Source organism: Miniopterus natalensis, chromosome 21, assembly GCF_054644295.1.
Source record: "Miniopterus natalensis isolate mMinNat1 chromosome 21, mMinNat1.hap1, whole genome shotgun sequence".
Taxonomy (NCBI): Eukaryota; Metazoa; Chordata; class Mammalia; order Chiroptera; family Miniopteridae; genus Miniopterus; species Miniopterus natalensis.
Genome location: NC_142101.1, coordinates 19652636 through 19675598, shown reverse-complemented (window position 1 = coordinate 19675598; position 22963 = coordinate 19652636). Strand labels below are relative to the sequence as shown.

Genomic DNA, 22963 nt, shown 5'->3' with positions numbered 1-22963 from the left:
TTCTATCGGGGCGGGTGTCGGCGATAACTGTGTGATATCTGAGCCTCTTCCCCGGCCCGCAAAAAGGAATCCCGGTTTCAAACAGCGAGCAGGGTGTAAGTACCACGGCGGCCACGTGTGAGCTCCGATCTGGTGACACGGTCCCCGTCTTCCACGTGGGAATCCTTTACTCCGGGAAATATGATCACTTCTGGCGTCCCACTTCTAATGTCTACTATCGCTTCCATTCTACCTACGGTTACCTCTCAGCCCCACCCCACAACCTCTTTCACCAGGTTCTTTAAAACATCCCACTTCCTCCAGGAAGTCCTCCTGGATTCCGGGGGAAACGGGAGAGCTCAGCTGTGTGAATTCACATCCCTCCCGCAGGACACCGTCCCGGGTCCCCACCCCCAGCCTGCGGGCACCTCCTCCCCACCCTTCGATGGAGGGTCACCGGGCAGCAGGTCCCTGGCGTCGTTTCTACATTACTGTGCCCGCGCTGGCCAAGGAGACCGTCCTGACGGCTGATGCTTAACGACGTCCGGAGGCAGGAAGGCAAAGGCGCCAGGAGGACACGCGCCGGGAGCTGAAAGGCTCCCGTTCACGGGTCGCCACGCGTCGTCGCGAACGACCTTGCCCACCAGGAAGGAGCCTCTGAATCCAGGGACACAGCGGCTGAGTTTCTGCAGCCTCCTCTGGCCAGCCGAGCTTCCTGCGATGGGCAGGGAGGGAGAGACGCTGGCAGAGGAGGCGGGTATTCTCCAGAAAGAACAGGAGGGGCCGCCACCCGCCTGGAAGCCCACGTAAGGGCTCCTTGGGAGAAAGGTGGCACCAGACGTGGCTGGAGAAAAGCCCACCTACGGGAGCTTAAAAGAGGCAAACGGGTGGGGAAGGGGGGCGGGGGAGGGGGAGCAGATGCACGGAAATGCCTCTTGCGGTAAAATCACAATATCTGCAGTTCAGCATAAAGAAACGTGGTTAGGAGGCCCCGGGGACACATGGAAGACAACGCACCAAGCGCAGAGACTGGGAGGGCACCCGCGCCTGGAGTCGCCCCAACTACGCAAACGGGCTAACCGGCCTGTGAGGTTGGAAAGCACCTTGTCCTGTCGTTTAATCAGACTGCTTTCCAAACGCTGTGACCGGATTGATGCGGGTTTTGATGGGGACTTTGGGGATGGGCTGCTGGGGACTAGAAGCCGTGAGGGTGCAGGACCCGGCCACCTGGGAGGAGTGAGAACAGAGGGGCTGAGGAGAGGGGCAGATACAGGGGTGAGGGGGGAAGCTACGGACAAGCGGGGTGTTGCTTAGGGGTGACAGGCTCCCCGTCTCGGACAGGGCCGGTGCACCTCCCACGCGCTCTTCTCGGGCTCAGAGCCCCAGGTGAGCGTGGAACAAACCAGCGAGCGGAGCTCATGCCGTTCACCTGTGGGAAAGTCTCAGGCGCTCTTTCCAGGGACGCTCTGGGGAAAGCAGGCCGAGAGCATCCAGGGGGGTTTTAGGTCACGGGGGCTACAGAGATACACGGCTGAGGGCTCCCCCCACCGATTCTGGCCCAGGGTGCCCAGAAGGACGGGCTGGACACGGGCTGGATTTGAAGGACGCAGAGGGCCTGGGCCCTGCTCCTGGCTCTGCCACTAACTGGCTGCTTCCTGGACCTGTTCCTCATTTGTAAAATGACCATAAGTCATCTCAAGCTTCGTGGGCTTTTAGAGACACACACATGCTTTGGTTGTCACCGCAGGGAAAACAGGCCAAGGGGGACAGGCGGGGCTGCCACCCAAGGCCCTGCCGCAGGCAGTCATGGATCCCAGACGCTCTGGCCTCACACCAGGAAGAATCAGGCGATCGGGGAAGCAGATACAGGAGGAAATGGGCAGAAACACCCAAACACGGGGTGACTGACACCTTGGGGAGGATTCTGGGCTGTTCCCCACAGAGCGCCACCGCCACCGGGGGGCAGTGGGAGGATTTGCCCCCCAGCCCCGGGATGAGAGAGGCACTCGCGGGTCTCAGAGTGCTGCACGCCTGTGATGGGGCAGGGCCGGGTTCCTCCAAACTCAGGGTGAACGGACATTGGCGTGCTTGCTACTGTGTCTCTCGGCCTTGTGAGGATGGTCTTCGGCCCAGCCCTGGAGATTGCGACTCAGAAGAAATGGGGTTTAAAAAGCCACATCAAGGAAGGAAGGTCAGAATGGAGCACGTGGAGCTACGTTCGAGTTGAACAAAAGTATTAACGAACGTTAGGATATCAAAGATAATAACTATAACAAGGCACACCTGTGCAAACACAGATGCGTCTCCCAGCCCTGTCTACTGAGGGGTTCAGCAGCAGGGACACCCCCTTGCAATGAGCACACCCAGCAGGTAGATCTGGGTCTCGAACGCCATCCTAACAGAAGGGAAAAGGCTCCTTGGAGAAACGGCCGATTCTCGGACGGGGGCTGGGAACACGTCAGCAGAGTCTGGGGCATGGCGTAGGGGACCCAAAGCAAAGAAATACAAACCAAACCAAACCCAATGTGGTACCAGATTCTGACTCAAGGTGTAAAGTGAATACCTCTGAGTCCACGTGGGTCTAAAGACAATACACGCATGTCCCGCAAAGGAGAATTCATGCTGATGACCCCACTCCTGCAACAGGACTTCCTTCTGAAGAGTCCACTATGGCCCGGCTGGGGTGGCTCAGCGGTTGGACGTCCACCCATGAACCAAGAGATCGAGGTTCGATTCCCGGTCGGGGCGCATGCCTGGGTTTCAGGCTCGATGCCCAGTGGGGGGTGTGCAGGAGGCAGCCGACGGATGATTCTCTGTCATCAACGATGTTTGTATCTCTCGCCCTCTCCCTTCCTCTCTCTTTAAAAATCAATAAAAACATATATTTTTTTTAAAAAAAAAGAGTCCACTATATAAAGAGGGGGAAGGGTAACCTTGCAGTGGGAACACCCGACAAACACGGCTTTAGCCAGGGGACCACGGTCAGCACTAACGACAGTCGTGTTGCTGGTGTGTATCCCCTTCAACGCGACGTCACGGGAAGGACACTTTGCCTCTGTGGGCGTCACCCCCCAAACCTACCGCGGGCGTCACCCCCCAAACCTACCGAGCGGCGGTCTTGCCGCGAGAAAAACACCAGACGAAGCCATAGCGAAGGATATTCTACAAGATACCTGAGTAGTGCTCTTCAAAACCGTGCGGGTCGTCGAAACCAAGGAACGTCTGAGAAACCGTCGCGGTCTCGAGCAGCCCGGGACCTGAGGACTGACTGTAACGTGGTCTCCCGGAGGGGACCCGGGAACAGGCGAGAAACCGAGGCCCTGAGTCCTAGAGCGAGCAGCCGGGCGCCTTACCACTGGCAGCCGCTGGCCTGGAGGCCACTGTGGGCCTGGGTGCGGAGGAAGCCCGCAGGGGCCACAGCGGAGCCGTCCCTGCCCCGCCTCCAAGCCCCACCTAAGCCTGGGGTCCTCTCCCAGCCGTTCTGACGCGAAACGTCCCTTTGCTCCGGTGCGTGGGGGCTCGGAATTATAATTAGGTTGATGTCAAGACAATAAAACAGGATATTTCCTGGAGGCCTGGGTCTGTGGGCTGACATTCGAATCTATTACACACAGATTCCAATTTAAAGAGTGGGGAGCGCCAGAAACACAGTGCAAGGCATGATTATTAATTACTTGATTCTGGTATAAAAATGCTGGGCTGGAGGGAACAGGAAAGGCTCGCGGGGCCGGACCGGGTGTGGGCTGGAGCCCCTGAGACTGGGCTCACCTTTCAGCGGGTGGCCGGGCCTGGGGGAGAACAGAGGAAGGCCGCCGGGACCCTGGCCTTGACGGCTCAGGCGAAACCATGTCCTGATGCCACCAGGAGCCCGAGGGTGGGTCCTGGAGAAGCCCCCGCCCTCTCGAAGGACCTGAACAGGAAACAGACGGAATCCTGGGCGCTGTGACGAAGCCACAGATGGTCCCCACTACCCTTTCTCCGCCGAAACCCCTCCCCCAAAATACTTGTTGGTTTTAGACAAGTTTCCATAGCAACCGAAGTCCCGATCAGCCAGAGGGTTACCATGGCGACTTAACTGGGTTCTGCGTCCACAGCTAAGGAGGGTCCTCGAACCTTATCTGTCAAGCGAGCCTTACAGGAAAGCGCGTCAAGGGGATGCGGGCCTGGCCTGTGGCGGGCTCCGGGGGCTGGTGGGAGGCCGGGGACAGTCCTCCTCGGTCCCCCCGAAGGCACTGCGGCCGTGGGCACAGGGCCTGCCTTCTCACAGCTGCTCTTCCCGGCCCTCCCCAGGCTTCAACAGCTCGGCTCCTGGACAACCTCTCCGCATTTACACTCAGCTGGCACAGTATTCCTGCAACTCCTGGCCCCGTATGATGCACCCACAGCTGCCCCGCCGTCCAGGGCCTGCCTGTCCCAGGTCAACAGGCTTGTCCCCTGTATTCTTATCCTCCCAGGAGGCTGGAGGCTGAGCGCAGGGCCTGTTCTGCTGCTTAGAATTTCTGCACTGGGCTCCGCTGAAGCGGCCGAGGGCCGGGCGCGGCCTGTGGATGGCTGGGTGTGGCAGGTGGCAATGGGTAGACCCTCCCAGCCCTGCAGGAGGCGGCTGGGAGGCAGGATCACAGTTTGGGGGGACTGGTGATCCAGTCTGCGGATAATCGGCACGTGTCTCTCAGCTTCACAGCCCGCCTCGCCCCTGCGCCACCACTCCCCGCTACTACGCCAGGCGAAGGAAGGCGGCAGAAACGCAATCTGTGCGCGGGCCTCCCACGGCCGCCCCTCGACGACGCTCCCGTGTGACCGGCCCATCTGCAGCCCGGCTGCCCACGCGCGTGCGGCCAACGCTGAGCTCGGGTCCACGAAGCCACACGCCAGACTCGGGGACTCATTCTCACTGAGCTCTTTTGAAATAAAATCTCAAGGCTTTCGTTGCTTTCTCACAGAGCCGAAAACAATGCTCATTAAGAAACAGCGAAAGTGTTTAGCTAAGCTCACGCTTTCTCTCAGCCTGCAGAAAGTCTCATGTTTAAAATTAACAGCAGTATGTTTTTTTTAAAGACTGGAGGCCGGCTTTTCTTTCTGCTCCGAAAGGTCCTGCCGCCGGCCCGTCGGCACAGTGGAGGGTTTGCCCCCCATCTCTCAGGCCCCCTCTGGCTCTGACACTGATGCTGTGGGTCCCGTGTCAGGGGCAAGGTGACATCCTGGGTGGGGCACACGTCCTGGGCTGGATTCTGAGGTGTCCCCTGACCTTGCCCGGGAGCCGGGTGCCCTCACCTCTCTTCTTGGCTCTTGTTTTGGGATGTCACTCGGAGAAATCCTGACCAGCAACAATGCAGCAGGTGGCTCCTGCTGGCTTTGCAACGAAACCGGCCTCCCAGGATCCCCAAATCCTCGAATCCGAAGGCCCACTCGACCTCAGGGCGTCAGGGAGCTGAGACTGAGATGAGGCGCCCCCTCCCGGAGGAAGGCAGGCCCCCCCTTCCTCCCTTTACCCAGGAGGGTGACACCCTCCAGAGGCAACGGCCCAGGGTGTCGCTGCCCTAGGGATGGGCATGGACAGCGAGGTCCCGTTTGTCCTAACGACCAGCTCGCCAAGCCGAACCCCAGTCCTTCCTGCTACGCTCACTTTCTCCGGGCCCCTCCTCCGTGGATGCGAAGGACAGTCGCTCACACCCATCCCCCATCCAATCTGTCTTTTCTCCCAGACTTGTGTTTCCCACACACAGAGCTGCTCCAGATAATATACGATCTTTTTTTTTTTTTTTTTTTTTGGAAGGAGGAGGGAAGACGAGAGTGGGACGCGGAGACGTATTCCCTTCCAATTTTATTTGGCTCAGGCTGATGAGTGTCAGTTTGCAGTCCCCGAGCATACAAGAAGCAAGGGGAGGCACGAGAAGGGGGGCCTGCCTCCCCGGCTCCCCCTTGGGCAGACGGAAGGGCCCTGGGTCTGTCGGGAAGACGGTGGGAGTCTGGAGCCCCCCCCCGCGCCTGTCCCCACTGGCCTCAGACCCCATCCTGAGGGACTCGGCCTCACCTGTCCATGCACTGAGCTCCTTCAGGTCCTCACCCGGGTTTAGGGTCTCGACATGGGCACCTGCCACAGTCAAAAGTGGTCTGAAGCCACAGAGTAAAACTGCAGCTCGAGGCCGAGGGAAGGGCTTTCTCTTCTAACTTTCACACTGACGCAGACAATGCAGAGAGATGCGCCCATCTGCAGCCCAAACCTCAGCAGGTTTGGTGCCAGGCTGGGTGGGCAGGATGCAGACCCTCCAACAGTGTGACTGCAGAGGAAGGGCCAGGGGTTCCCAGCAGTCCCCTGGTCCCGCCTCTCCTGGTCTATCGGCCCCCCGCTGTCCTCAGGAGGGGGGCCCTCTACCTGCCCACCTGTGGCTCCTCCCTCCAGAGACGGAGGCTGGAGAGAGAAGACGCCTGTCTAAGGTTATTGGGCGCCTGGTGGCTTCCTGCGCAGGGTGGTGCCCGCAGCGGGCGGGAACGGAGGTGGAGGGTGGGCATCGCCGCCTCCGTGAGCCCCCCGCACAGACGGCTGACTCCTCCACCAGCAGCTGAACTCCCCACAACAAGCTCAGGGACCGAGTGCTGGAGGCACACCGAGGACAGGCTGTGCCCAAGCAAAATCTGCGGAGCTGGCGGGAAGAGACGCGAGGAGCAGAGAACGCCCCGAACACCTGAGGCGGCCAGGAGGAGGGGCCCGAGGGGAGGGTTCCTGAGCTGGAGAAGGGAGAGGTGGGGTGCACTTGGGAGAGGGGAGGCCGGTTGGGGAGGGGAGGCCTAGGGGTGGGAGGGTGCTGGTGCCCTTCAATCAAATGCAAGTTTGGGGCAGACGGCACAGCACGCACAAGGACACGTCTAATGTCTGTGTCTGCGCCTGGGCGGGTTTGAGAGGGACTAGCATCCTGGGGACACGTCGGCACACGGGGAAGGACCTACGGACAAGTCAACTGGCAGAGACGGCATGACCGGGGCAGGGCCCAAGGACACCGGAAAGAGCGGATGGGCTGGCGGTGGTGGCAGGTGGGTGGCAAAGAGGACAGGGGCTGTGTCTCTTTGCCACAGTTGGGGTGGACAAATGACAACGGAATAACAATATCCGCTGTCACTCCCTGGGTGCCAGTCCCGTGCCGGGCAGTCCTCCATGCGTCACACACAGTGGCCTACTGGGCCTTGGGAGCAATCCTAGGCGGTAGCTATCGCCTGACACTTTAACAGGTGAGAAGACTACAAGCCAGGGTCTCGGTAGCTGGTTAACGCAGAGGCCGGGGTTGACCCCGGGTCCGTCTGACCCCTTCCCCCTGTGCACGTGACCGCTGTATTCTGGGTCCTTCCTCCCAGGACCCCAGGAGAGAAAGGGGGTGACTTAAGACAGCCAGAGCTGCTGCCAACGGCTCGAGCGGAGACGCTGGGACTTTAAGATCGTGACACAGAGATACCGTTTCGGCAGGAAACCCAAGCTCCAGGCAGAGTGTGGGAATATGGCAGGCCTCCAGCCCCAGGCTGGATCTTCTGTGGCTGGATCTTCTGTGGCAAATTCTTTCCCAACCCCCATCGGACATCCCACCCCTAAGGCACAGCCAGAGGCCCCCTCCCACCCCAACACCCTGGCCCAGACCCCGGCCTCAGCTTGTGGGAAATCGTGGGTCAGCGTCGGCCTGCCCAGGCACCTGTTCCCCCCTGAGATAAGGGAGGGAGCCAGGATGTCTTGGCCTCATTCCTTCCCAGATGTCCTCCCAGCTGTGTGACAACAGGCCACCGGGGCGGATTTCACGCCTCGGCCCCGGGAGGACTTTTCCAAGACCACCAGAGGGGCTGTTGGCCAAAGGAAGGACCCAGAACAGGGGCCCTGGGGTGCCCAGGGGACAGACAGGCCCAGGGCCAAGCTCTGCATCAGGCCCGAGCCCCCATGCCTGCCCAGAAACGAGGACACTGACTATTTTGCCCTGATCTGGGCAAGGCCCTGCCTGAGCTGAGGGTCAGAAACCTGAACAGAAGGGGCTACGTTTGACGACCTTTCCTTCACACCCATCACAGTTCAACCATGGTGTCAAATACCGATTCTGCTGGCGTCTCCCCATCACCTCTAAATAGCCCCTCGTGTGCCCGAGCCTTTCTCTCAACAGGACCATCTTCCTGCCCGGCCCGGGGCACAGGTACAGTCTGGCTCTCCATGGAAACACCGGGCGCTCAGGACATTGTCCACCCTCCCCAACCAGACCACACCCAAGGGCAACATCCCACAAGGCACCTTCGAGATCACCTGGGGTCCCGGGAATGACACGAGAGCATTCCCAGTCCACACGGGCCTATCCCAGGAGCGGCACCCGGAGGAGTCCAGCACCAGACATCAGACGACGCTGAGGAGAAGCCGCCTGCTCTGTGGCCACGCAGTGTACCATTGCGACGTCTAAAATAGCATCGGGCACGGTTCAGGCCGGGCCAGGCCGCCTTGCTGAGGTTTGGCTGGAGCTGAGCCGGGCAAGAGCCATGGGTCAAACACAGACAACGAGGAACAGCGTTGGCAGCGAGGGCCTGGGACCTGCCGGAGCCAAGGCTCTGGGCTGAACCCGGACCCGCCGAGGGGCTGAGTGCCCCATCCCCACCCGGCACCAGAATGGGCTTCAGCTTGGCCGTGGGCATCCACTGGGTCCTCCTCTCCCTCTCATTGTGCTGGAGGCAGAGGTGCTGAAAAGCCTGAGCCTCCCGCCCGTTCCCGATGCGCTGCTGTGCCCACGCTCAGCTCACAGCGGTGACCACGCCGGAACACCCGGGCACAGCTCTAATCCTGCCTCGGCCTCCAGCTGGGGACAGACACAGCTCCCAGGGCCTCGTCCGTCTGCACCCTGATCTCTGCAGGAACCCATGCACCTGGAACAGGAGGAATGAACCCAGGAGGCCCTGGTTTCCTCTCCCCACAGTGTGGGGCAGGTGAGGGAGGTGGTGCTGTCTTGGAGGGCTGGCCGGGTCCCCAGGGCTCCTGCGCCAGCTCAGGCCCTTCCTGTGTGCAAGAGGCAAGGCCGCGGGCTCTGGGACATCAAACACATCTGGGTAATGCAAACAGGCTGTGGGAGGGGGTCGGCCAGCACCAACGAGAAACATGTGGCCTGCACTTCCCCTCCGCCGGGCAGCTCGCACGGGGTTTCCAGGCAGAGGGAGCAGAGCCCAGCGGAGCCAGGGGGGAAACTCAGCCGGGTGCTGGGACGCAGACGTTAAGACGAAGGGAGGGGGTCCAGGTGGGGCGCTGGACAGCACCGGGCCCAGGAACCACGGGAACAGGTCGGGCTCCTCCTTCTATCGTCTTATTTCAAATGAAAAGATGGAATGGAAAAAAGACAGAGGTTGGACCTCTGATACAGGGAACTGGGTCTGGGAAAGGCAGGTGGTGTCGTCTGGGAGGATCTTGGCTGCAGGTTTGGATCCAGAGGTGGAAACTCTCGGGAGACAGAGTCTGGGCACAGCAGGCTCTCTAACAATGAGTGCTTCCCAGGTAGACAAGGTGGTGAGCCCTCCGTGACTAGGAGTGTGTAAACAGAACACCCACCTGTCTGTGGTGCTACAGAGGGATTCACTTCGGCTCTAGGTGGGTGGCTCAGCCTGGAGATTTCCACTACGTGGCTGGGTGAAATTCGGGGAAGGGTGAGGGGGGTGGCGTGTTTTCTACACAGAGAAGGGACTTCCTCTGCCCGGCTGTGCAGGGAGACACGGCTGGCCGTGAGCTGCAGAGGCGGACGGCAGGGGTGCTGAGCTGCAGGTATGCATCCTGGGGGCTCTCCCAGCCACCTACTCTGCACCCCCTCCCCAACTCCTATCAATGAGGAGAAGTCAGGGGAGGGTCTCTTCCATTCACAAATGGGGAAACTGAGTCCCAGAGGAGGTCACAAAGCTCAGGACTTTCAGACAGGGAACTCGAGGTTGCCGCTCCCACTCTGCCCCAGACCCAGTCCGGGGAGGTGGGGGGTGGTCTTTCCTCTGGGAGCCAAACTGCCCCATGTCCACTGTCGGCCGCTGGGGTCCAAAGGCATTTGGTTCCTGGAACTGTCCCACGTCCCTGGGCCATCACCCCTCGGTCTCCAAGTCTCTAGGGCTCTCCAGCGGGACCCTAGTTTTCTGGCAGCTCCGCGGCCAGGGAAGGGGCAGGGCGCCGCCTGGACCATCTGGGCCCCAGCTGATCCTGAGAAGGACTATCAGGTTTCAGCTCTTTTCTTTTTATTCCAGAAAGGCTCTGACTTGGGGCTGCCTCCCCCCGCCTCTCAGAAACTGGGTCTTGGCAGCTTCTTGGGTCTGGGATGATACCAGGGAGTGAGTGTAACTGGATTCTGAGCCTTGCTGTGGGGGAACAAACGTCCTGTGTCTTCAGTCACCATCCTGAGACCTTGAGGCAGCCATTCCTGTCCCCAGAGGCCACCCTGCTCCCCACGGAGGGCCCGGCCTGACAACCTAGAGCACCTCTGTGGGCTCCAAGAGACTGAGCCGCTCTACCAGCCCTTCTTCCATCCGTCTACCCTCCGTATCCACCCCCCAGAGATGGGCCAGCATGTGTGCCAGACTGCCTGGCCCTCTCCCCCACCCGAGTTCACCCCTCTGTGGGGCCATCAGGGCAGGGCTGGGGCCTTGCTGACCCCCCCCCCCAGTCTGGTCTCCCAGAGAGAACTGTAACCGAGGAACCAGGAGACACAGGGAGCATCTGCCTTCCACGGGGAACCCAGAGGGTCCCAAGGCCCTGGACACTGCCTTCTCCACCGGGGGTGGGAGGAGGTGCTCTCTCCTCACCTCCCAGGCTGCTGGGACCCTCTCCTGTCAGTGTGCTGGCCCGGCAGGAGTGGGGACCACAGCTCAGCCCCTCCCCAGCCAGCTCGGGGACCATTGGTCAGGGTGTCTTTGGTTACTGCCTCTTGAGAAGCCACTAGGAAGGCTCCATCCAGGCAGCCAGGTCCTGGGGCAGCTGGGGCTTCCAGGTCTGGGGACAGCCCAGATTAGCTAAGTCATCCCCAACAGGCGAAGCCGTGACCTTGAACACGGAGCTGTGCCCTCTGCTATTGGGAGTCTCTCTGACACTCCACTGGGCACCCCCAGGCAGACGGTTGTGCCAGCCTCTCCTCTGCCCCCCGCCCCTCCCAGTCCACCCGCCTGTCCAGGCCTCTCTGCAATTCAATTATCACCTCCTGACAGAGGCCTCCCCAGGCCTCTCCACCCCAGTCCCTCTCCATCACATGGCCCCCAGGTCCTTTCCTCCGCGGCGGTCCTTCGTGCCTAGAACTCTCTCTTTTCTTTCATTGTCTGTCTCACCGCACTAGCAGCTCTAGGCACAGGACGCAGGCTGGTGAGGTCACCGGCCCATGTTGCACCCACAACCCCACCCCGACTTGTCCCTGCAGAGCCCACAGGCGGCCTCCTCAGCGAGGCTCCGAATCCCTGTGCCAGGCCAGGGGCTCATCCTGGCGCACGGGCCGGGGCCTGGGGGTCCTGGGGAGACTGCGGCAGGGCCAAGCGGCCTGCAGCGCAGCGTTTTCCAGGGCGCCACCTCCTCGGTCCATCCCCACCGGCCCCTCCTCGGCCAGCCTGTCACTCGCGGTCCCGCCCCTGCACGCGCGCGGACACGCCCCTTCCCAGCCCCCTCGGGGCGGGCACCAGCCTGGTACCCGGGAAGCTCGTCCCCGGCGCCCAGGACCCACATCCCAGCCACCGCAACAAGTCCTCGGAGCCAAAGCGGCCCACTGGGCTCCAGGCCCGGCCCCAGCGCGGCCGTGCGGGCTCCCGAGGCACCGCAGCCCCGCGTCCTGCACGGTCCCATCTGTGGGCAGGGGACCCCCGGGCCACCCAGCGCAGTCCCGGGGCCGCTCAGGTTCTGCACAGACCCGGGGCTGGAAGAACAATGGGGTCGCTCTCTCAGCTCCCTCCGCCCCAGCGAGCGAGCTTTGTTCCTCCCTTCCCCCCGGCGCGCCTGCCATTAGCCAAAGGTCGCAGGCTTCACGGTCACCCGGGAGGCTGGGCGCGAAAGCACAGACCCTAACACATTCCCTACAAACCCGGGCGTCGGGGTTTGGGCCAGAGCCGGGCGGAGGGATAGGATGCGCATCCAGATGCGCACAGCTGGCTGCCGGCCTCCCCCACCCCCCACCCCTGCCGGGGCCCCAGCCTCGAGTCCCTTTGCCAGAACCCCCCACACCCGGGATATCCGACTCGTGCTCCCACCGGGGATCCACAGAGGAAGTGGGGCCTCAGCTCTGCTGGGGCGGAACAGCCTCACATCTGCTTCCCGCACACACGTGTCCGCTGGACCCCGCGCTCCCCAGGCGCCGCTGGCCCTGCTGGATGCGCTGACGGCGCAGAGCGGAGCGCAGCCCACAGCACCAGAGGTCCCCGCCAGCCCCAGGTTTTGCCCTATTAGGACTCCGGGGTTTATGATTTGAGGAGGCCAAGGTGCTCTATTTCTGGGAATCTACAGCCCCCCCCCCCTTGTCCAGCCCCACCTCAGGCAGGCCAGAGCAGGGCTTCCTCCTGTGGTGACATTTTCAAGAAGGAGCCGCACCTTAGCCTTGGCATCTGGAAGTGGGCCAGCCCTGCACATCTGGACGCAATGCCTCCTCATCACCAACCTGAGATCTGGAGAGCCCCCCGGGGAGGCAGGGGGTGCTTTCCCCACGCCCTCCCGTGCAGCTGGCTAGGAGAAAGCAGAGGGGTAGGGGGGCAGGTCAGGACTCACCCAGCATCTGGCTGAAGAGCAGCTGCTCTAGGTCTCCCAGCACCGTCACCACGAGCTCGGGGTCCACTTTGAGGAAGGCGCGCTCCTCCTGGCCCTTGGCGGAGGGCACAGGCCCGGAGCTCTTTTGCGCCTTGGCCTTGCTGGAGAGCAGCTCGTCGTCTGATTTGCCATCGTCGCTGACGGCAGCCTCCGGAGCCTTGCTGAGCGGTTTGACCTCGGCGTAGGGGCCGCGCGGGATCCGGCTGGGCTTTCCCAGGCTGGGCGCCAGGGGAGCCAGGGGGGTCTTGGCGCTGCCGGCTGAGCCTCCCTTGGCCTGGAAGAGCGAGTGCTCCGACTTGGACAGCGTCTTGGACATCAGAGGGGCCTCCCGGCCTTTGGACCCCGCCTTGCCCAAGCCCTTAGGCGCCTTGGCCATATCGTCGCTCCACTCGGGCTCGTAGAGCTGCAGCTTTTTCTCGGAGTCCGTGAGGAAGGACAGGTTGGTGAGTGACTTCTGCTTGCGCAGGTTGGAGGCGGGTGGCCCTCCGGGGACTCGGCCATCCACGCTGCCGGACTTGAAGACCTTCAGCTCCGCCGCGCTGGCCTTGGCCATGCCGCCGCCGCCGCCGGGCGCCTTGGCGCGCTTGGGCAGCATGCCTCTGCCGTCCACCGCCGCTTTCCGCCCCGCGCCCCGGGGCTCGTCCGCGCCCTCGTCGCCGCCGCCGCTCAGCTCCACCTCGGGCTGCGCGCTCTTGACGCTGCCGCCCAGCATTCTGCCCGCGAGGAGCGCATGGACGATGCGCGCGTCTGCAGGCACGGGGCGGGGGAGCGCAGGGAGGAGGCGGCGGGGGAGGGGGGGAGGGGAGGGGAGGGGAGAGAAAGGACGGAAGAAACCGAGGAAGAAGGGAGAGGAAGGGGGAGGGCGGAGGGCGGAGGGAGGGAGGGAGGCGAGCCGAGCGAGGGCGCAGGAGACAGGCAAGGAAGGAAGCCGCGGAAAGGAAAGAGCGAGGAAGCCGGGGAGCAAAGGGGCGGGGTGGAGGAAAAGGGGCGGGCGGGGAAATACAAATTAAAATGTAAAAATCAATCCGAGGAAGAGCGGAAGCCCCGAAGCCCGGCCCCGCCTGCCCCCTGGGGTCCTGGGGCGCGCGGCGCTGCGCCCCGGCCTCTCCCCGCCGCCCGCCGCCCGCGCGCCCGGAGCGGGGGCTGCGGCTGCGGCTCGGAGCGAGGGCGGAGGGCGGGGAGGCGGGCGCAGCCCGGAGGGAGGAGGGCGCGCCAGGCAGGGGGAGGGCCGTGCGTCTATTTCTGGCTCAGAGCGGGTGGTATTTGCGGCAGAGACGCAGGGGCGGGTGAGTAGGGGTACCCGAGTTGGGGGGGGGGGGGCAGAGATAACGGATGCGCCAGTTTTTCTCCTCGCTTTGGACTCAGAGAAGGAGATTCTCCGAGGGGCACCCCGCTGTGCCCCCCATAGGGGGGGCGTCAAGGGTCTGCTGAGATGTGGGGGTGCAGGTAAAAGGGACTCAGACCGGACAGCTCGGGACAGGAGCCAGTGTTCTCCTGGGAGGGGGTGGGAAGTAATATCCAGGTCGCTGGTTCCCTGACCCCCCCTCTTCTGGTTCCCCCCAGGAGACTCCCAGTCCCACCTTGTTCAGTCTCTGAGGCACCAGGCTGCTCCCCTGAGGACTGAGGTTTGGAAAGACTGGGCCCAGGGTTAACTGGGGTGGGGGTGGGGGAGGTCAGGGCATTGAAGGAAAAGACTAGTTCTTGGTATCAGGAGATTGGGTGCCCATTCTAACCGCCATGTGACCTTGTCAAAGTCACTGCACCCTCTGGCTCCGGCTTCTCTTGCAGTGGTTGTAATACCAGCTGCACGGGTAAAAGGACTTGAGAGCTGTGATGAGTCCAGCCCAGCGAAGCTGGGGGGCCCTTGCCTGTCAGAGCTAAAGCGGGGCTTCGGACACCAGCCCTTCTCCCTGCCTTCCACCTGGGCCCAGGGAAGAGAGCTGGGGTGGAGGGGATAGAGGCAGACGGAGCAGCAGCAGTCGCCTGGGGCTGTCCCTCAGTAAGGGGGCGCCGCCCATCTTCCCAGGGCCTCCCAAGTTGCTGGAGAACCTGCCGGGGACATCTCTGAAGGCAAAGCTTGCTCCAGAAGGGGCAGGTCCCGATCCTAAAGCCGGGGCACAGGGAGTTTCCTCTCGGCACACAAGGTCCTCACGCTTGTGCCGAAACACAGGATCCCACCCAGCTCAAGGAAGGGCTCAAGCCCCATCATCGGTGCCAGATCTCTGGGTGACCAGGTCCTCCCACTTTCAGTGAGGTCTCAGTCACTTCCAAAGTCCTCAGCCTCACTCGGAGGTCATTCTCTAATTTGCACAAGACACACACAGTTCGATCACAGGACGCTGACCTCTCCCTAAGAGGGGCGGTTTGAAGTCTGGGGACACGTGCTCTCTGATCTACCAGCTACGGTGTTTCTCGCTCATCGCGGTCTTTTCCTGCATATAAATTCACCTTCCCTTTGTCAACAAGGGGAAATGAACGGGTTGTCCTCGGTTTACCCGCGTGTCCCGCTGTAGACAGGACCTGGCACTCTCTCTCCCTGGGGTTAATTCGGTGGCTCGCCTCTGGTACCCCGGCTGTAGCTTTGCTCCTGTTGGGTTAATCCCTGGGACTGTGTGAAATACCGTTCCACGTGCTCTGTCCACATGCACTGCCTCGCCCCCAGATGCCCACTGCCTGGGGGCCTGATTCCTCTCCTTGGGGTCCTCTGATGCCCCCACCTCTTCTCTTCATTCCTCCTGTTCCTCTGTGTCCCCTCTCCAGGGTGTCATATGCCCCAAACCCCAAGTCCTTTCCCTTCCTTCAATGAGCAGGCCCTGAAATCCTGCCTCTTCAGGACATGAGGCAAAAGCCCCCATCACACCCTCTGAACTCCACATGCCCTTCTGCTCAAAACACCACCTGTCAGTTTACAAGACAAGACACCTTTCATGCCATTCTCATGAGCGAATTCACTGGGGGGTCCCCTAAAGCCCCAAACTTTCCTCTGTCCACAGGTCACCTTCCCCTGGTCACTCTTTAAAGGGTCTTACGACAGCCACGTGGTGGCCCCTTAAAACAGTCACCTTGGCATCCTGGAACTTTCGGATGCTCCATAATGTGCCCTCTCTCTCCCTCGGTGGCTCTTTTCCCATTCCTTCCACATCCCCTGAGTTTCCCACCATCCCCTGCTGCAGTGGGAGGCCCTGCTGCCGTGGCAACAGCCATTCCCAGCACCGGTCGATCAAGCCTATCTGTGCAGAATGTTTCCTCGAGTGATTCCTAAAAAGACAGGGTCCTCCCCTGTCACACCACCCCCAGACCCAGCCCAGAGCCCCTTCCACCCACAGGACAGACGACCCAGAAGGGTCCACTGCAGAGAGGAGCTGTGATGAGGGGCAGGGAGGGGACCCTGGTGATGTTGGAGACCTACAGAAAGGGGCTAGGTCCTGCTCAGTTTCCAAAGGGGAGGCGGGAAAGAGGCTGCTTTAGAATCATTCAAGTCCCCAATCCTTGACTGCGCCAAACCGGCTCATCACCCCACTCCTCTCCGCCGCTTATTTCTGTGATGCAGATGCGGATGAGTGATTTGACCACATCTGTTGGCCAATGACTTAAAGCAATCTGAGGTATGAAGATAGAGGCCTAGAGCCACGGAAAGGCATGCTGTGACGCCCAGCGTTCCCACCCTGCCGTCCACCGCTGGGCGGATGTGGCCCAGGTCGTCCGCGGGGAGTCTGGGGCTCTGCCCACTGGATTGGGTTAGGATCGCTGTGGGCAGGGAGAGAGGAAGAGACAAGAAGGCAGGAAGGAGGGCAGGGCTGCCCGCATCCCGTTGACCTTGAAAGGTTGACCTTGAAAGGTGACCTTGGGAGAAGGCGGAATCTGAGGGAGGGGGCAGTGGGCAGGTGATTCTAGGTGACTTGGCGCTGGGTGGTGACTCTGGTGATGGTAAGAGCCGTCAGACTCTGGCTATCTTTTGAAGCCGTCGGAGCAGAGGTGGGTGAACAGGAAAGAACTGAGACTATCCCAAGGATTCTGGCCCGGACAACGCGAAGGTTGGAGTTGCCGTCACCCAAGATTGGGAAGACTTTCGGAGGAGCTGATGTTCGAGGAAGGATTAGAGCCTCTGTGCCCCGGTCGTCCGGGACACCTTCCCTGACACTCCTGCAGCTCACTGCAGCTGGTGGGGAGCTCAAGAAGTTACAAATGTTTTAGCTTTAGATACATAGTTAACGGGCTTGGTAACTGATGCATGTACAAGGCTACTGTCCCAGGAACTGGAAGGTATGTCTGGACCTGTCCTGGCTTTAGGAGACCCGCAAGCAATCTGACCAAGACGGTATTGTGCCCCAGGGAGAGACTGTCCGCCACTCAGGACACAGATAAAGAATCACTGGTCAGCGGACGAAGGGATGCTCCGAAAATCGTGGACGGCAGCTCTTATCTGATTAACCTTTTCCCCCTGAACTCCACCCTTTACCTATTTTCTCCTGAACTCCGAACCCTTTACCTACACTTTTCTCCTTATAAACGGTCGGCTTGAGACACGACGGAAGACGGCCTCTTTAGGGTGCTTAACCCCTCGTCTTCTCAGATCGACGACCATCCGAATGAAGAGCCACAGAGATTCAACCTTCGTCTCTACTTATTGGTCCTGGGGGGCGGGGCTGAGGGGCGGCACGAATGCCGACCGACCCTGCGGCTGCACAGCCACCCGGGTAACTTCCTAACCTCGGCGGCCAACTCTCTTTATTCGCGCGATTCTCTTTCCATCTTTGGTAGGTCCTCTGGTCACGGGCTTTCTCTCAAAACCCATCACAGCTCTTCGCACACAGCGGGCCCTCGGGAATCTGTGGTGAATGACGACGGATGGAATGAATGAGTGCGTGACTCAGAGCAGATGTGTGGGGGACGTAAACAGCGGTGACCTCTCGGAAACCCGCCGGAGAGATGGTGCAGCTGGCGTGCTGGAAGGGGAGCCGGGCTCTGGGACCCTGTCCCAGCGACGCCTTCTCCCCCTTCCCTGCTGCCCTGGGCTGCAGGCGGCCAGCAGGACCTCTTTTTGTCCCTTGGAGGGAAGCTGCAGGTCTTCAGGAAAACGACCCTCTCCTCCCGCACACCTGTGCTCTGCTTGGAGGTGCGCGGGGAGCCCTGCGACACGGCCGAGAGACAGGGGCAAGAGTGGGCAAGGGGTCCCCAGGCTGCCGCCCCCAGCTGGAAGTTGAGCCCCACCTTCCGCTGCGGCCTGGAGAAGAGAAGAGGCCAGTGGACCCAGTGGTCCAACACGGAGGCAGCGGCTTGCTCACACCTCTGGGGCCTCATCCAGGAAGCCCTCCCAGATTGGCCCACTCGCTTCCTCCCGGACGAGTCACTACCTTCGCTCGGCCAGGGCTCTGGTTACCGAGACATTTCCGCGATGACATCACGGCCACCACCGAGCAGGGCTTCCCCTGAGTCCAGACTGGAGTCAGAGGGTCCACAAAGCCAACCGTCAAATACAAGTTTTGTGTTGGGGACACGTGATGTCGCCCGGCTCTGAGAGAGAGAGAGAGCTACTGGGTGCCAAAAACCTACAGACCGTTACAAGAGTCAGGAGCACCTGTCCACACTTGAACCTGAACCCAAACAGGTGGGGACAGACACCTGGCCTTCCTACCGCCCCGGAGAAACAGCCCGGCTCGCGGCTGTCCTCACCTTCTCCCTCGGCGCCTCCGCGCTTTGTGAGTTTTTGTTGGGTTTTGAAACGAGGCGTTGAACTTGACAGAGGAATGCCGTGGGTTCATAATTCTAATAGAATAATCACTGGCAATTATCCGGCATCTAAAAACGGCTGTGTGAATGTTGAGGGCCTTCCCCGGTGCGCTGGGTGGGAGTCTCAGCGCCGGGGGTGGGGGGGGGAGGACTTCCCTTTCCCACAGCCCGATTTCATCACCAGGAGCTGACCCCCCGCCGTGCTTCCTGCCCCACCTCACCCCCATGGAACCCAGGTGCTCGGGCAGGAAGGATGTCCCCAGACTGGGCCCATCTGGGTAGTGCAGGGGCCGCTCGCTGTCCCTCCCCGGCGGTGGGCTGAGCCGAGCTCCTCCTGGGAAGTCCTCTCATCTGTCTGACCCCAGTGCTTCTCACCACAAGGCTCGCCCATTGGTGGGAGGGTCTGGAGAGAAGAGGTAACCCTGCCCAGCGTTTCTCTGCCCTCCCTCTCTGGACTCCTGACCCTCCCCTGCCCTGACCCCTGAATCAACTCCAGCTCCCCCTGAAGCCTGGACTCCCCAGCCCGGGGGCCGCACACGGGAAGGTGGTTTGCGAGCGAGTATTAGGACCGGGGGTGCTTAATCTTCCGGGAAGGAGGTCTGTCTGCGTTTTCTAGTCAATTGTCTGCATGACCCTCTCCACGGATGGCTGAACCAGCAGCTTAGCCTGAAGTCCCCAGAGGGCAGGGCATGCAGCGGTGTGAACTCAGCGTGAAATGACACAGGTTCGGGGGTATGGAGCAGCCAGTGATGTCCTGGGCTTGCTGGGTTGAAGGAGACGTCAGCAGGGCTGTGGCTCAGGGATCCTCCCTGTCACTTGGCAGGGGTTGGGGGGGACCGAGCTGAAAACCTGAGCAGTTGGCAGGGTGACAGGTGAGTGCCAGCAGCAGGTGGGAGGGCAGGGGATTTGCACCTGGATTCAAATCCTGGCGGGTGCAGCCCCAGCTGTGTGTCCTCGGACAGATTATTCTATGCACCCTCTCTGAGCTGTTTCCTCCTCTGTCACAGGTTAACCGGACCACCTGCAGAGGGCGGTGCAAGGTGCTTGAGAAGGACCTGGTGGGAGGCGCCTCCCCTAGGCCCTGCTCATAGAAGGTGTTCAGTACATGGCTGTCGTCATTGCCACTTGGCCATGCAGTGCCTGGGGCCTGGGAAGGCAGCGGTCACTTGCTAACTGACGTGCCATCTCGAGCGGGTCACAGTTCCTCCCTGTGCCTCCCCTGGAAAATGAGGCCATACCAGGTGGCATGTGTCCTTTGATGCCAAGTCACTTGCAGCCCAGGCCACTCGGATTTGGCCTGAAGCTCCCAGAAGAACACTGGGCTGGCGCCACTGCTGAGGACCACCAGGAGCCAAGGCAAGCTCCTCTGCACAGGGGACAGCCCCAGACCTCGCTCCCACCCAGCCGAGGACACCCGGGGTCGCTCGTTTTCTCAGAAGGGAGACTATCCCTGATCCCATATCCACAAGACACAAAACACTTGATTGTGGCTTAAAGATGGAATCTGCTCCACGTGGGGCAAGGAGGCAGGAGGGAAGCAAACCTGGAGTGAGGCCAGACTCCACACCCCTGCTCTGTACTCAGCAGCCTCGGGGAGCGGCACAGTGGGGACCAGGTTCTCCTGTCCCTCAGCAATATGTTCCAATGAGGCAAGTCGCAGCCTACGTGTCACAGAGTGGAAGTAATTAAGGATCTGTGTCAACGTTGGGCGGGCTCTCCCAGTCCCCCTGCCTCACACATGGGCACAGACACGCCAGCCTGGCTTCCCTGGGCTCCCCGAGCTCAGGTTGGATGGGGGCCTGGGCATTGCTTTGCATGGCCTGCACCCCCAGAGAGTTGGCAGGTGGAGGCACCCCAGCCACCCCCTTTGGAGGGTCAGTGCACATGTGCACTTGCCCAGAGTAGCGGTGGAGGGAGCAGTTGGTTGGGGACACCCCTGGACACACAAAGGCCAACGCCAAGACCGCTTCAGGTGGCCGGTCGTCGTGGGAAATTCCCTCCCTGCCGGCCATACAGTGATTCTGCCTCATTTGCACGATGTTTCCAGGCAGACTGAGTAGGAAAGCATAGCAAGGCTGAGAAAGGTCCCTCCAGGACTCCGTCCCTCTAGATGCCTGGATGCCACAGGGACCTTACTGAGGACAGAGCAGAGAAAGGCTGGCTGCTCCTCCTCGGCCACAGATCGAGACACAGACCACGAGGACAGACAAGCTCCATGACCCCTGACGTCCCCCCGCACTCGCTCGGGGCTCCATCTCCCCAAACACGGATCAGGGGCACTGAGCAAGGGGACGGGACCCAGGTGAGCTCCTGGACCAGGAGGGAGGGTGTCTGAGCTACAGAAGGAAGCAAACCTGGCCCCTGTAGTCCACAAACTGAGAGGGAGATCACAGGATCCGCAGCCAGAAAAAGCACATGATCCACAGCCTGGAGATAGCGGTGCCGGGTCCTGTGGGCAGCTCCAATCTATAATGTGGGACCTCTGAGGCGCCCAGCTCTCCTACAATGTGGGGGGATGAGCCCAGGCCCCCCGGTGCTGCCTGGTCAGCTCCGACACGGGTGGTCACTGGGTGGCCTTCTGGGAGCCAACGGACTCTCCAGGGCAGGTTCGCTGGACGAACCTCGAGACTGACCTCCCTCAGTGCCGGCCACAGCCTTATTCATCTTTTACATTCCCTGGTGCTTTGTTGATTGAACGAACGAATGAACGACCGATTGAATGAATGAATGAATGAATGAATGAATGAATGAGTCGGCCAAGCCCTGAGTAAAGTTCCTCCTAGGCTCCTGGTCCTCTCCCCTACGGGTGACACACTTTCAGACTGAGCAGTCGAGGGGTCTTGCAGCAAACAAGCCTGGGGGGGTTTCCTAGAGCCCCCCCCCCCACTCATCGGATGACAATCTCGAACGCAAGCCGGTTCGGTGGCGACCAGTGGCTGCAGCCACGTGGCGCACATAAGGAAGCCGTTACAGTAACAAAGCTGCCGATGTAAAAATAGAGACATAGTTTCCCGGTTACCACACTCTCATTCTGACGGCTTCCAGTGCCAGCGAGCTGGGTTTCCTTCTGTCCCCTGCAGTGCCCCCCGCTCCCCTGCGTGCCTGCCCCTTGTGGGAGGTGGGGGTTCACTGTGTCGACACCCAGGCTCCACCCCAGCACCCTCCTCCCCGAGGCCTGCCGGGGAGTGTGGCTGTTCTGTTTTCAGGGTGGCGGTGGCTCTAAGTCACCGCTGTCTACAGGCCTGGAGACGGCTCGGAAGAACCCAGTTCCTAGGCCGAGTGGGACACCTGCCCGCCTGCCCGGCAGAGGACAGTGAAGTCGGGGACAACAGCCAGCAGTGTCCGGTGACAGCTGGGTCAGGCTGGGTCCCTCTTCCCACTGGAGCAGGGCACCGAGCTGAAGCTGTGACAACTCCGGGTTTGCCAAAAGCTAGTTCGTCCCATTCCCGGGACAAGCGTCGGTTTCTCTGAGAAACCAGAGGACAGAGCTGCTCCCTGCAGGGTGGAGTCCCATGTGGCTCTGGTGTGGGCCTCGGCTGTCCTCTAGGTATTTAATGTTGCGGGAAAACCAACCCCCCCGCCCAAACCCTGCTAAGATTTTAGAATCTCATCCATTTAGGACCCAACCTACGGTGCATTCATTGACGCGCCATTCATTCATTCAAGACACCTGCTGAGCCATGGGCCAGAGACGGGCCCTGGGAACAGACAGTGTCTCTGCCTTTGGAGAGAATCACTGTTTTGGGGAGTCTCATATTCTGGTTCCTGAGGCTCAGGCAAGAGCACTACCCACGTGCCATGATGTGCTGTGACTCAGGAGTCCACAGCGAAGGTGACTGGCACGGGAGCGGCCTGTTGAAGGTAGTCCAGGGAGAGGAAGCAAGTAGCAGCATGGCTCTGGGCTGTAGGCCTGGCGCCCGGCACCTGCATCGATGGCTCTCACGCTCCCAGCTTGTGCCTCACTGTCCCAGCCTCGGCAGCTCCCACGACCTGAGCGTTGGCTAAACATGGCCCCCACCAGCCCCTCTCCTGTCCTGACCTTGAGGGGCTCCTGGATGGGAAGGTCCAGCTGTGGGCTGAGTCAAGCACCAAGTGTAATTCATGGTTGATGCCCCTCAGTGAAGAGATGGATCTGCCCGTCCAGGTGCCCAGGGGCCTCCCCACCCCGGGAGGAAGTCCTTCCTCCGAGTACTTACCCATGCAGGAGTCATCGTCCTCAGTCCCGCCAGGGGGGGTGGAGCAGCCATCCGAGGTCCAGCTGCCCTGGGAGCTGGGGCCGGGTTCATGGTCGGTCTGCAACCTGCTGGACAGAAAGTGGAGGTTACTTGAGGCCTCGAAGCCTCTCCATGGGACCAAGGAACCCCCCCATAGAGCTTGGTACCTGCACCCGTATGCCTGGGCCTCCTTGGTGGGCACATGCCCATGTGTGCATGCTGGGAGGCAGCAGGTCTCTGGGAAAAGTTGGGTGGAGGAGACGGGTGAGCCTCTGAGGGCACAGATGCC

The 22963-nt window shown here is 61.2% G+C and overlaps 1 protein-coding gene across 1 annotated transcript in view; it reads right to left on the bottom strand.

The window, feature by feature from the left end:
- The window catches only part of NAV1 (neuron navigator 1), a 112045-nt gene that overhangs the window by 56974 nt on the left and 32108 nt on the right, over positions 1-22963 (bottom strand). The window contains exons 3-4 of the mRNA XM_087828942.1: positions 22657-22760; positions 12692-13477 (exon numbers count right to left, since the gene is read on the bottom strand). Coding sequence (XP_087685068.1) covers positions 12692-13477; positions 22657-22760 — 890 coding nt within the window. The remainder of the gene's footprint in view (positions 1-12691; positions 13478-22656; positions 22761-22963) is intronic.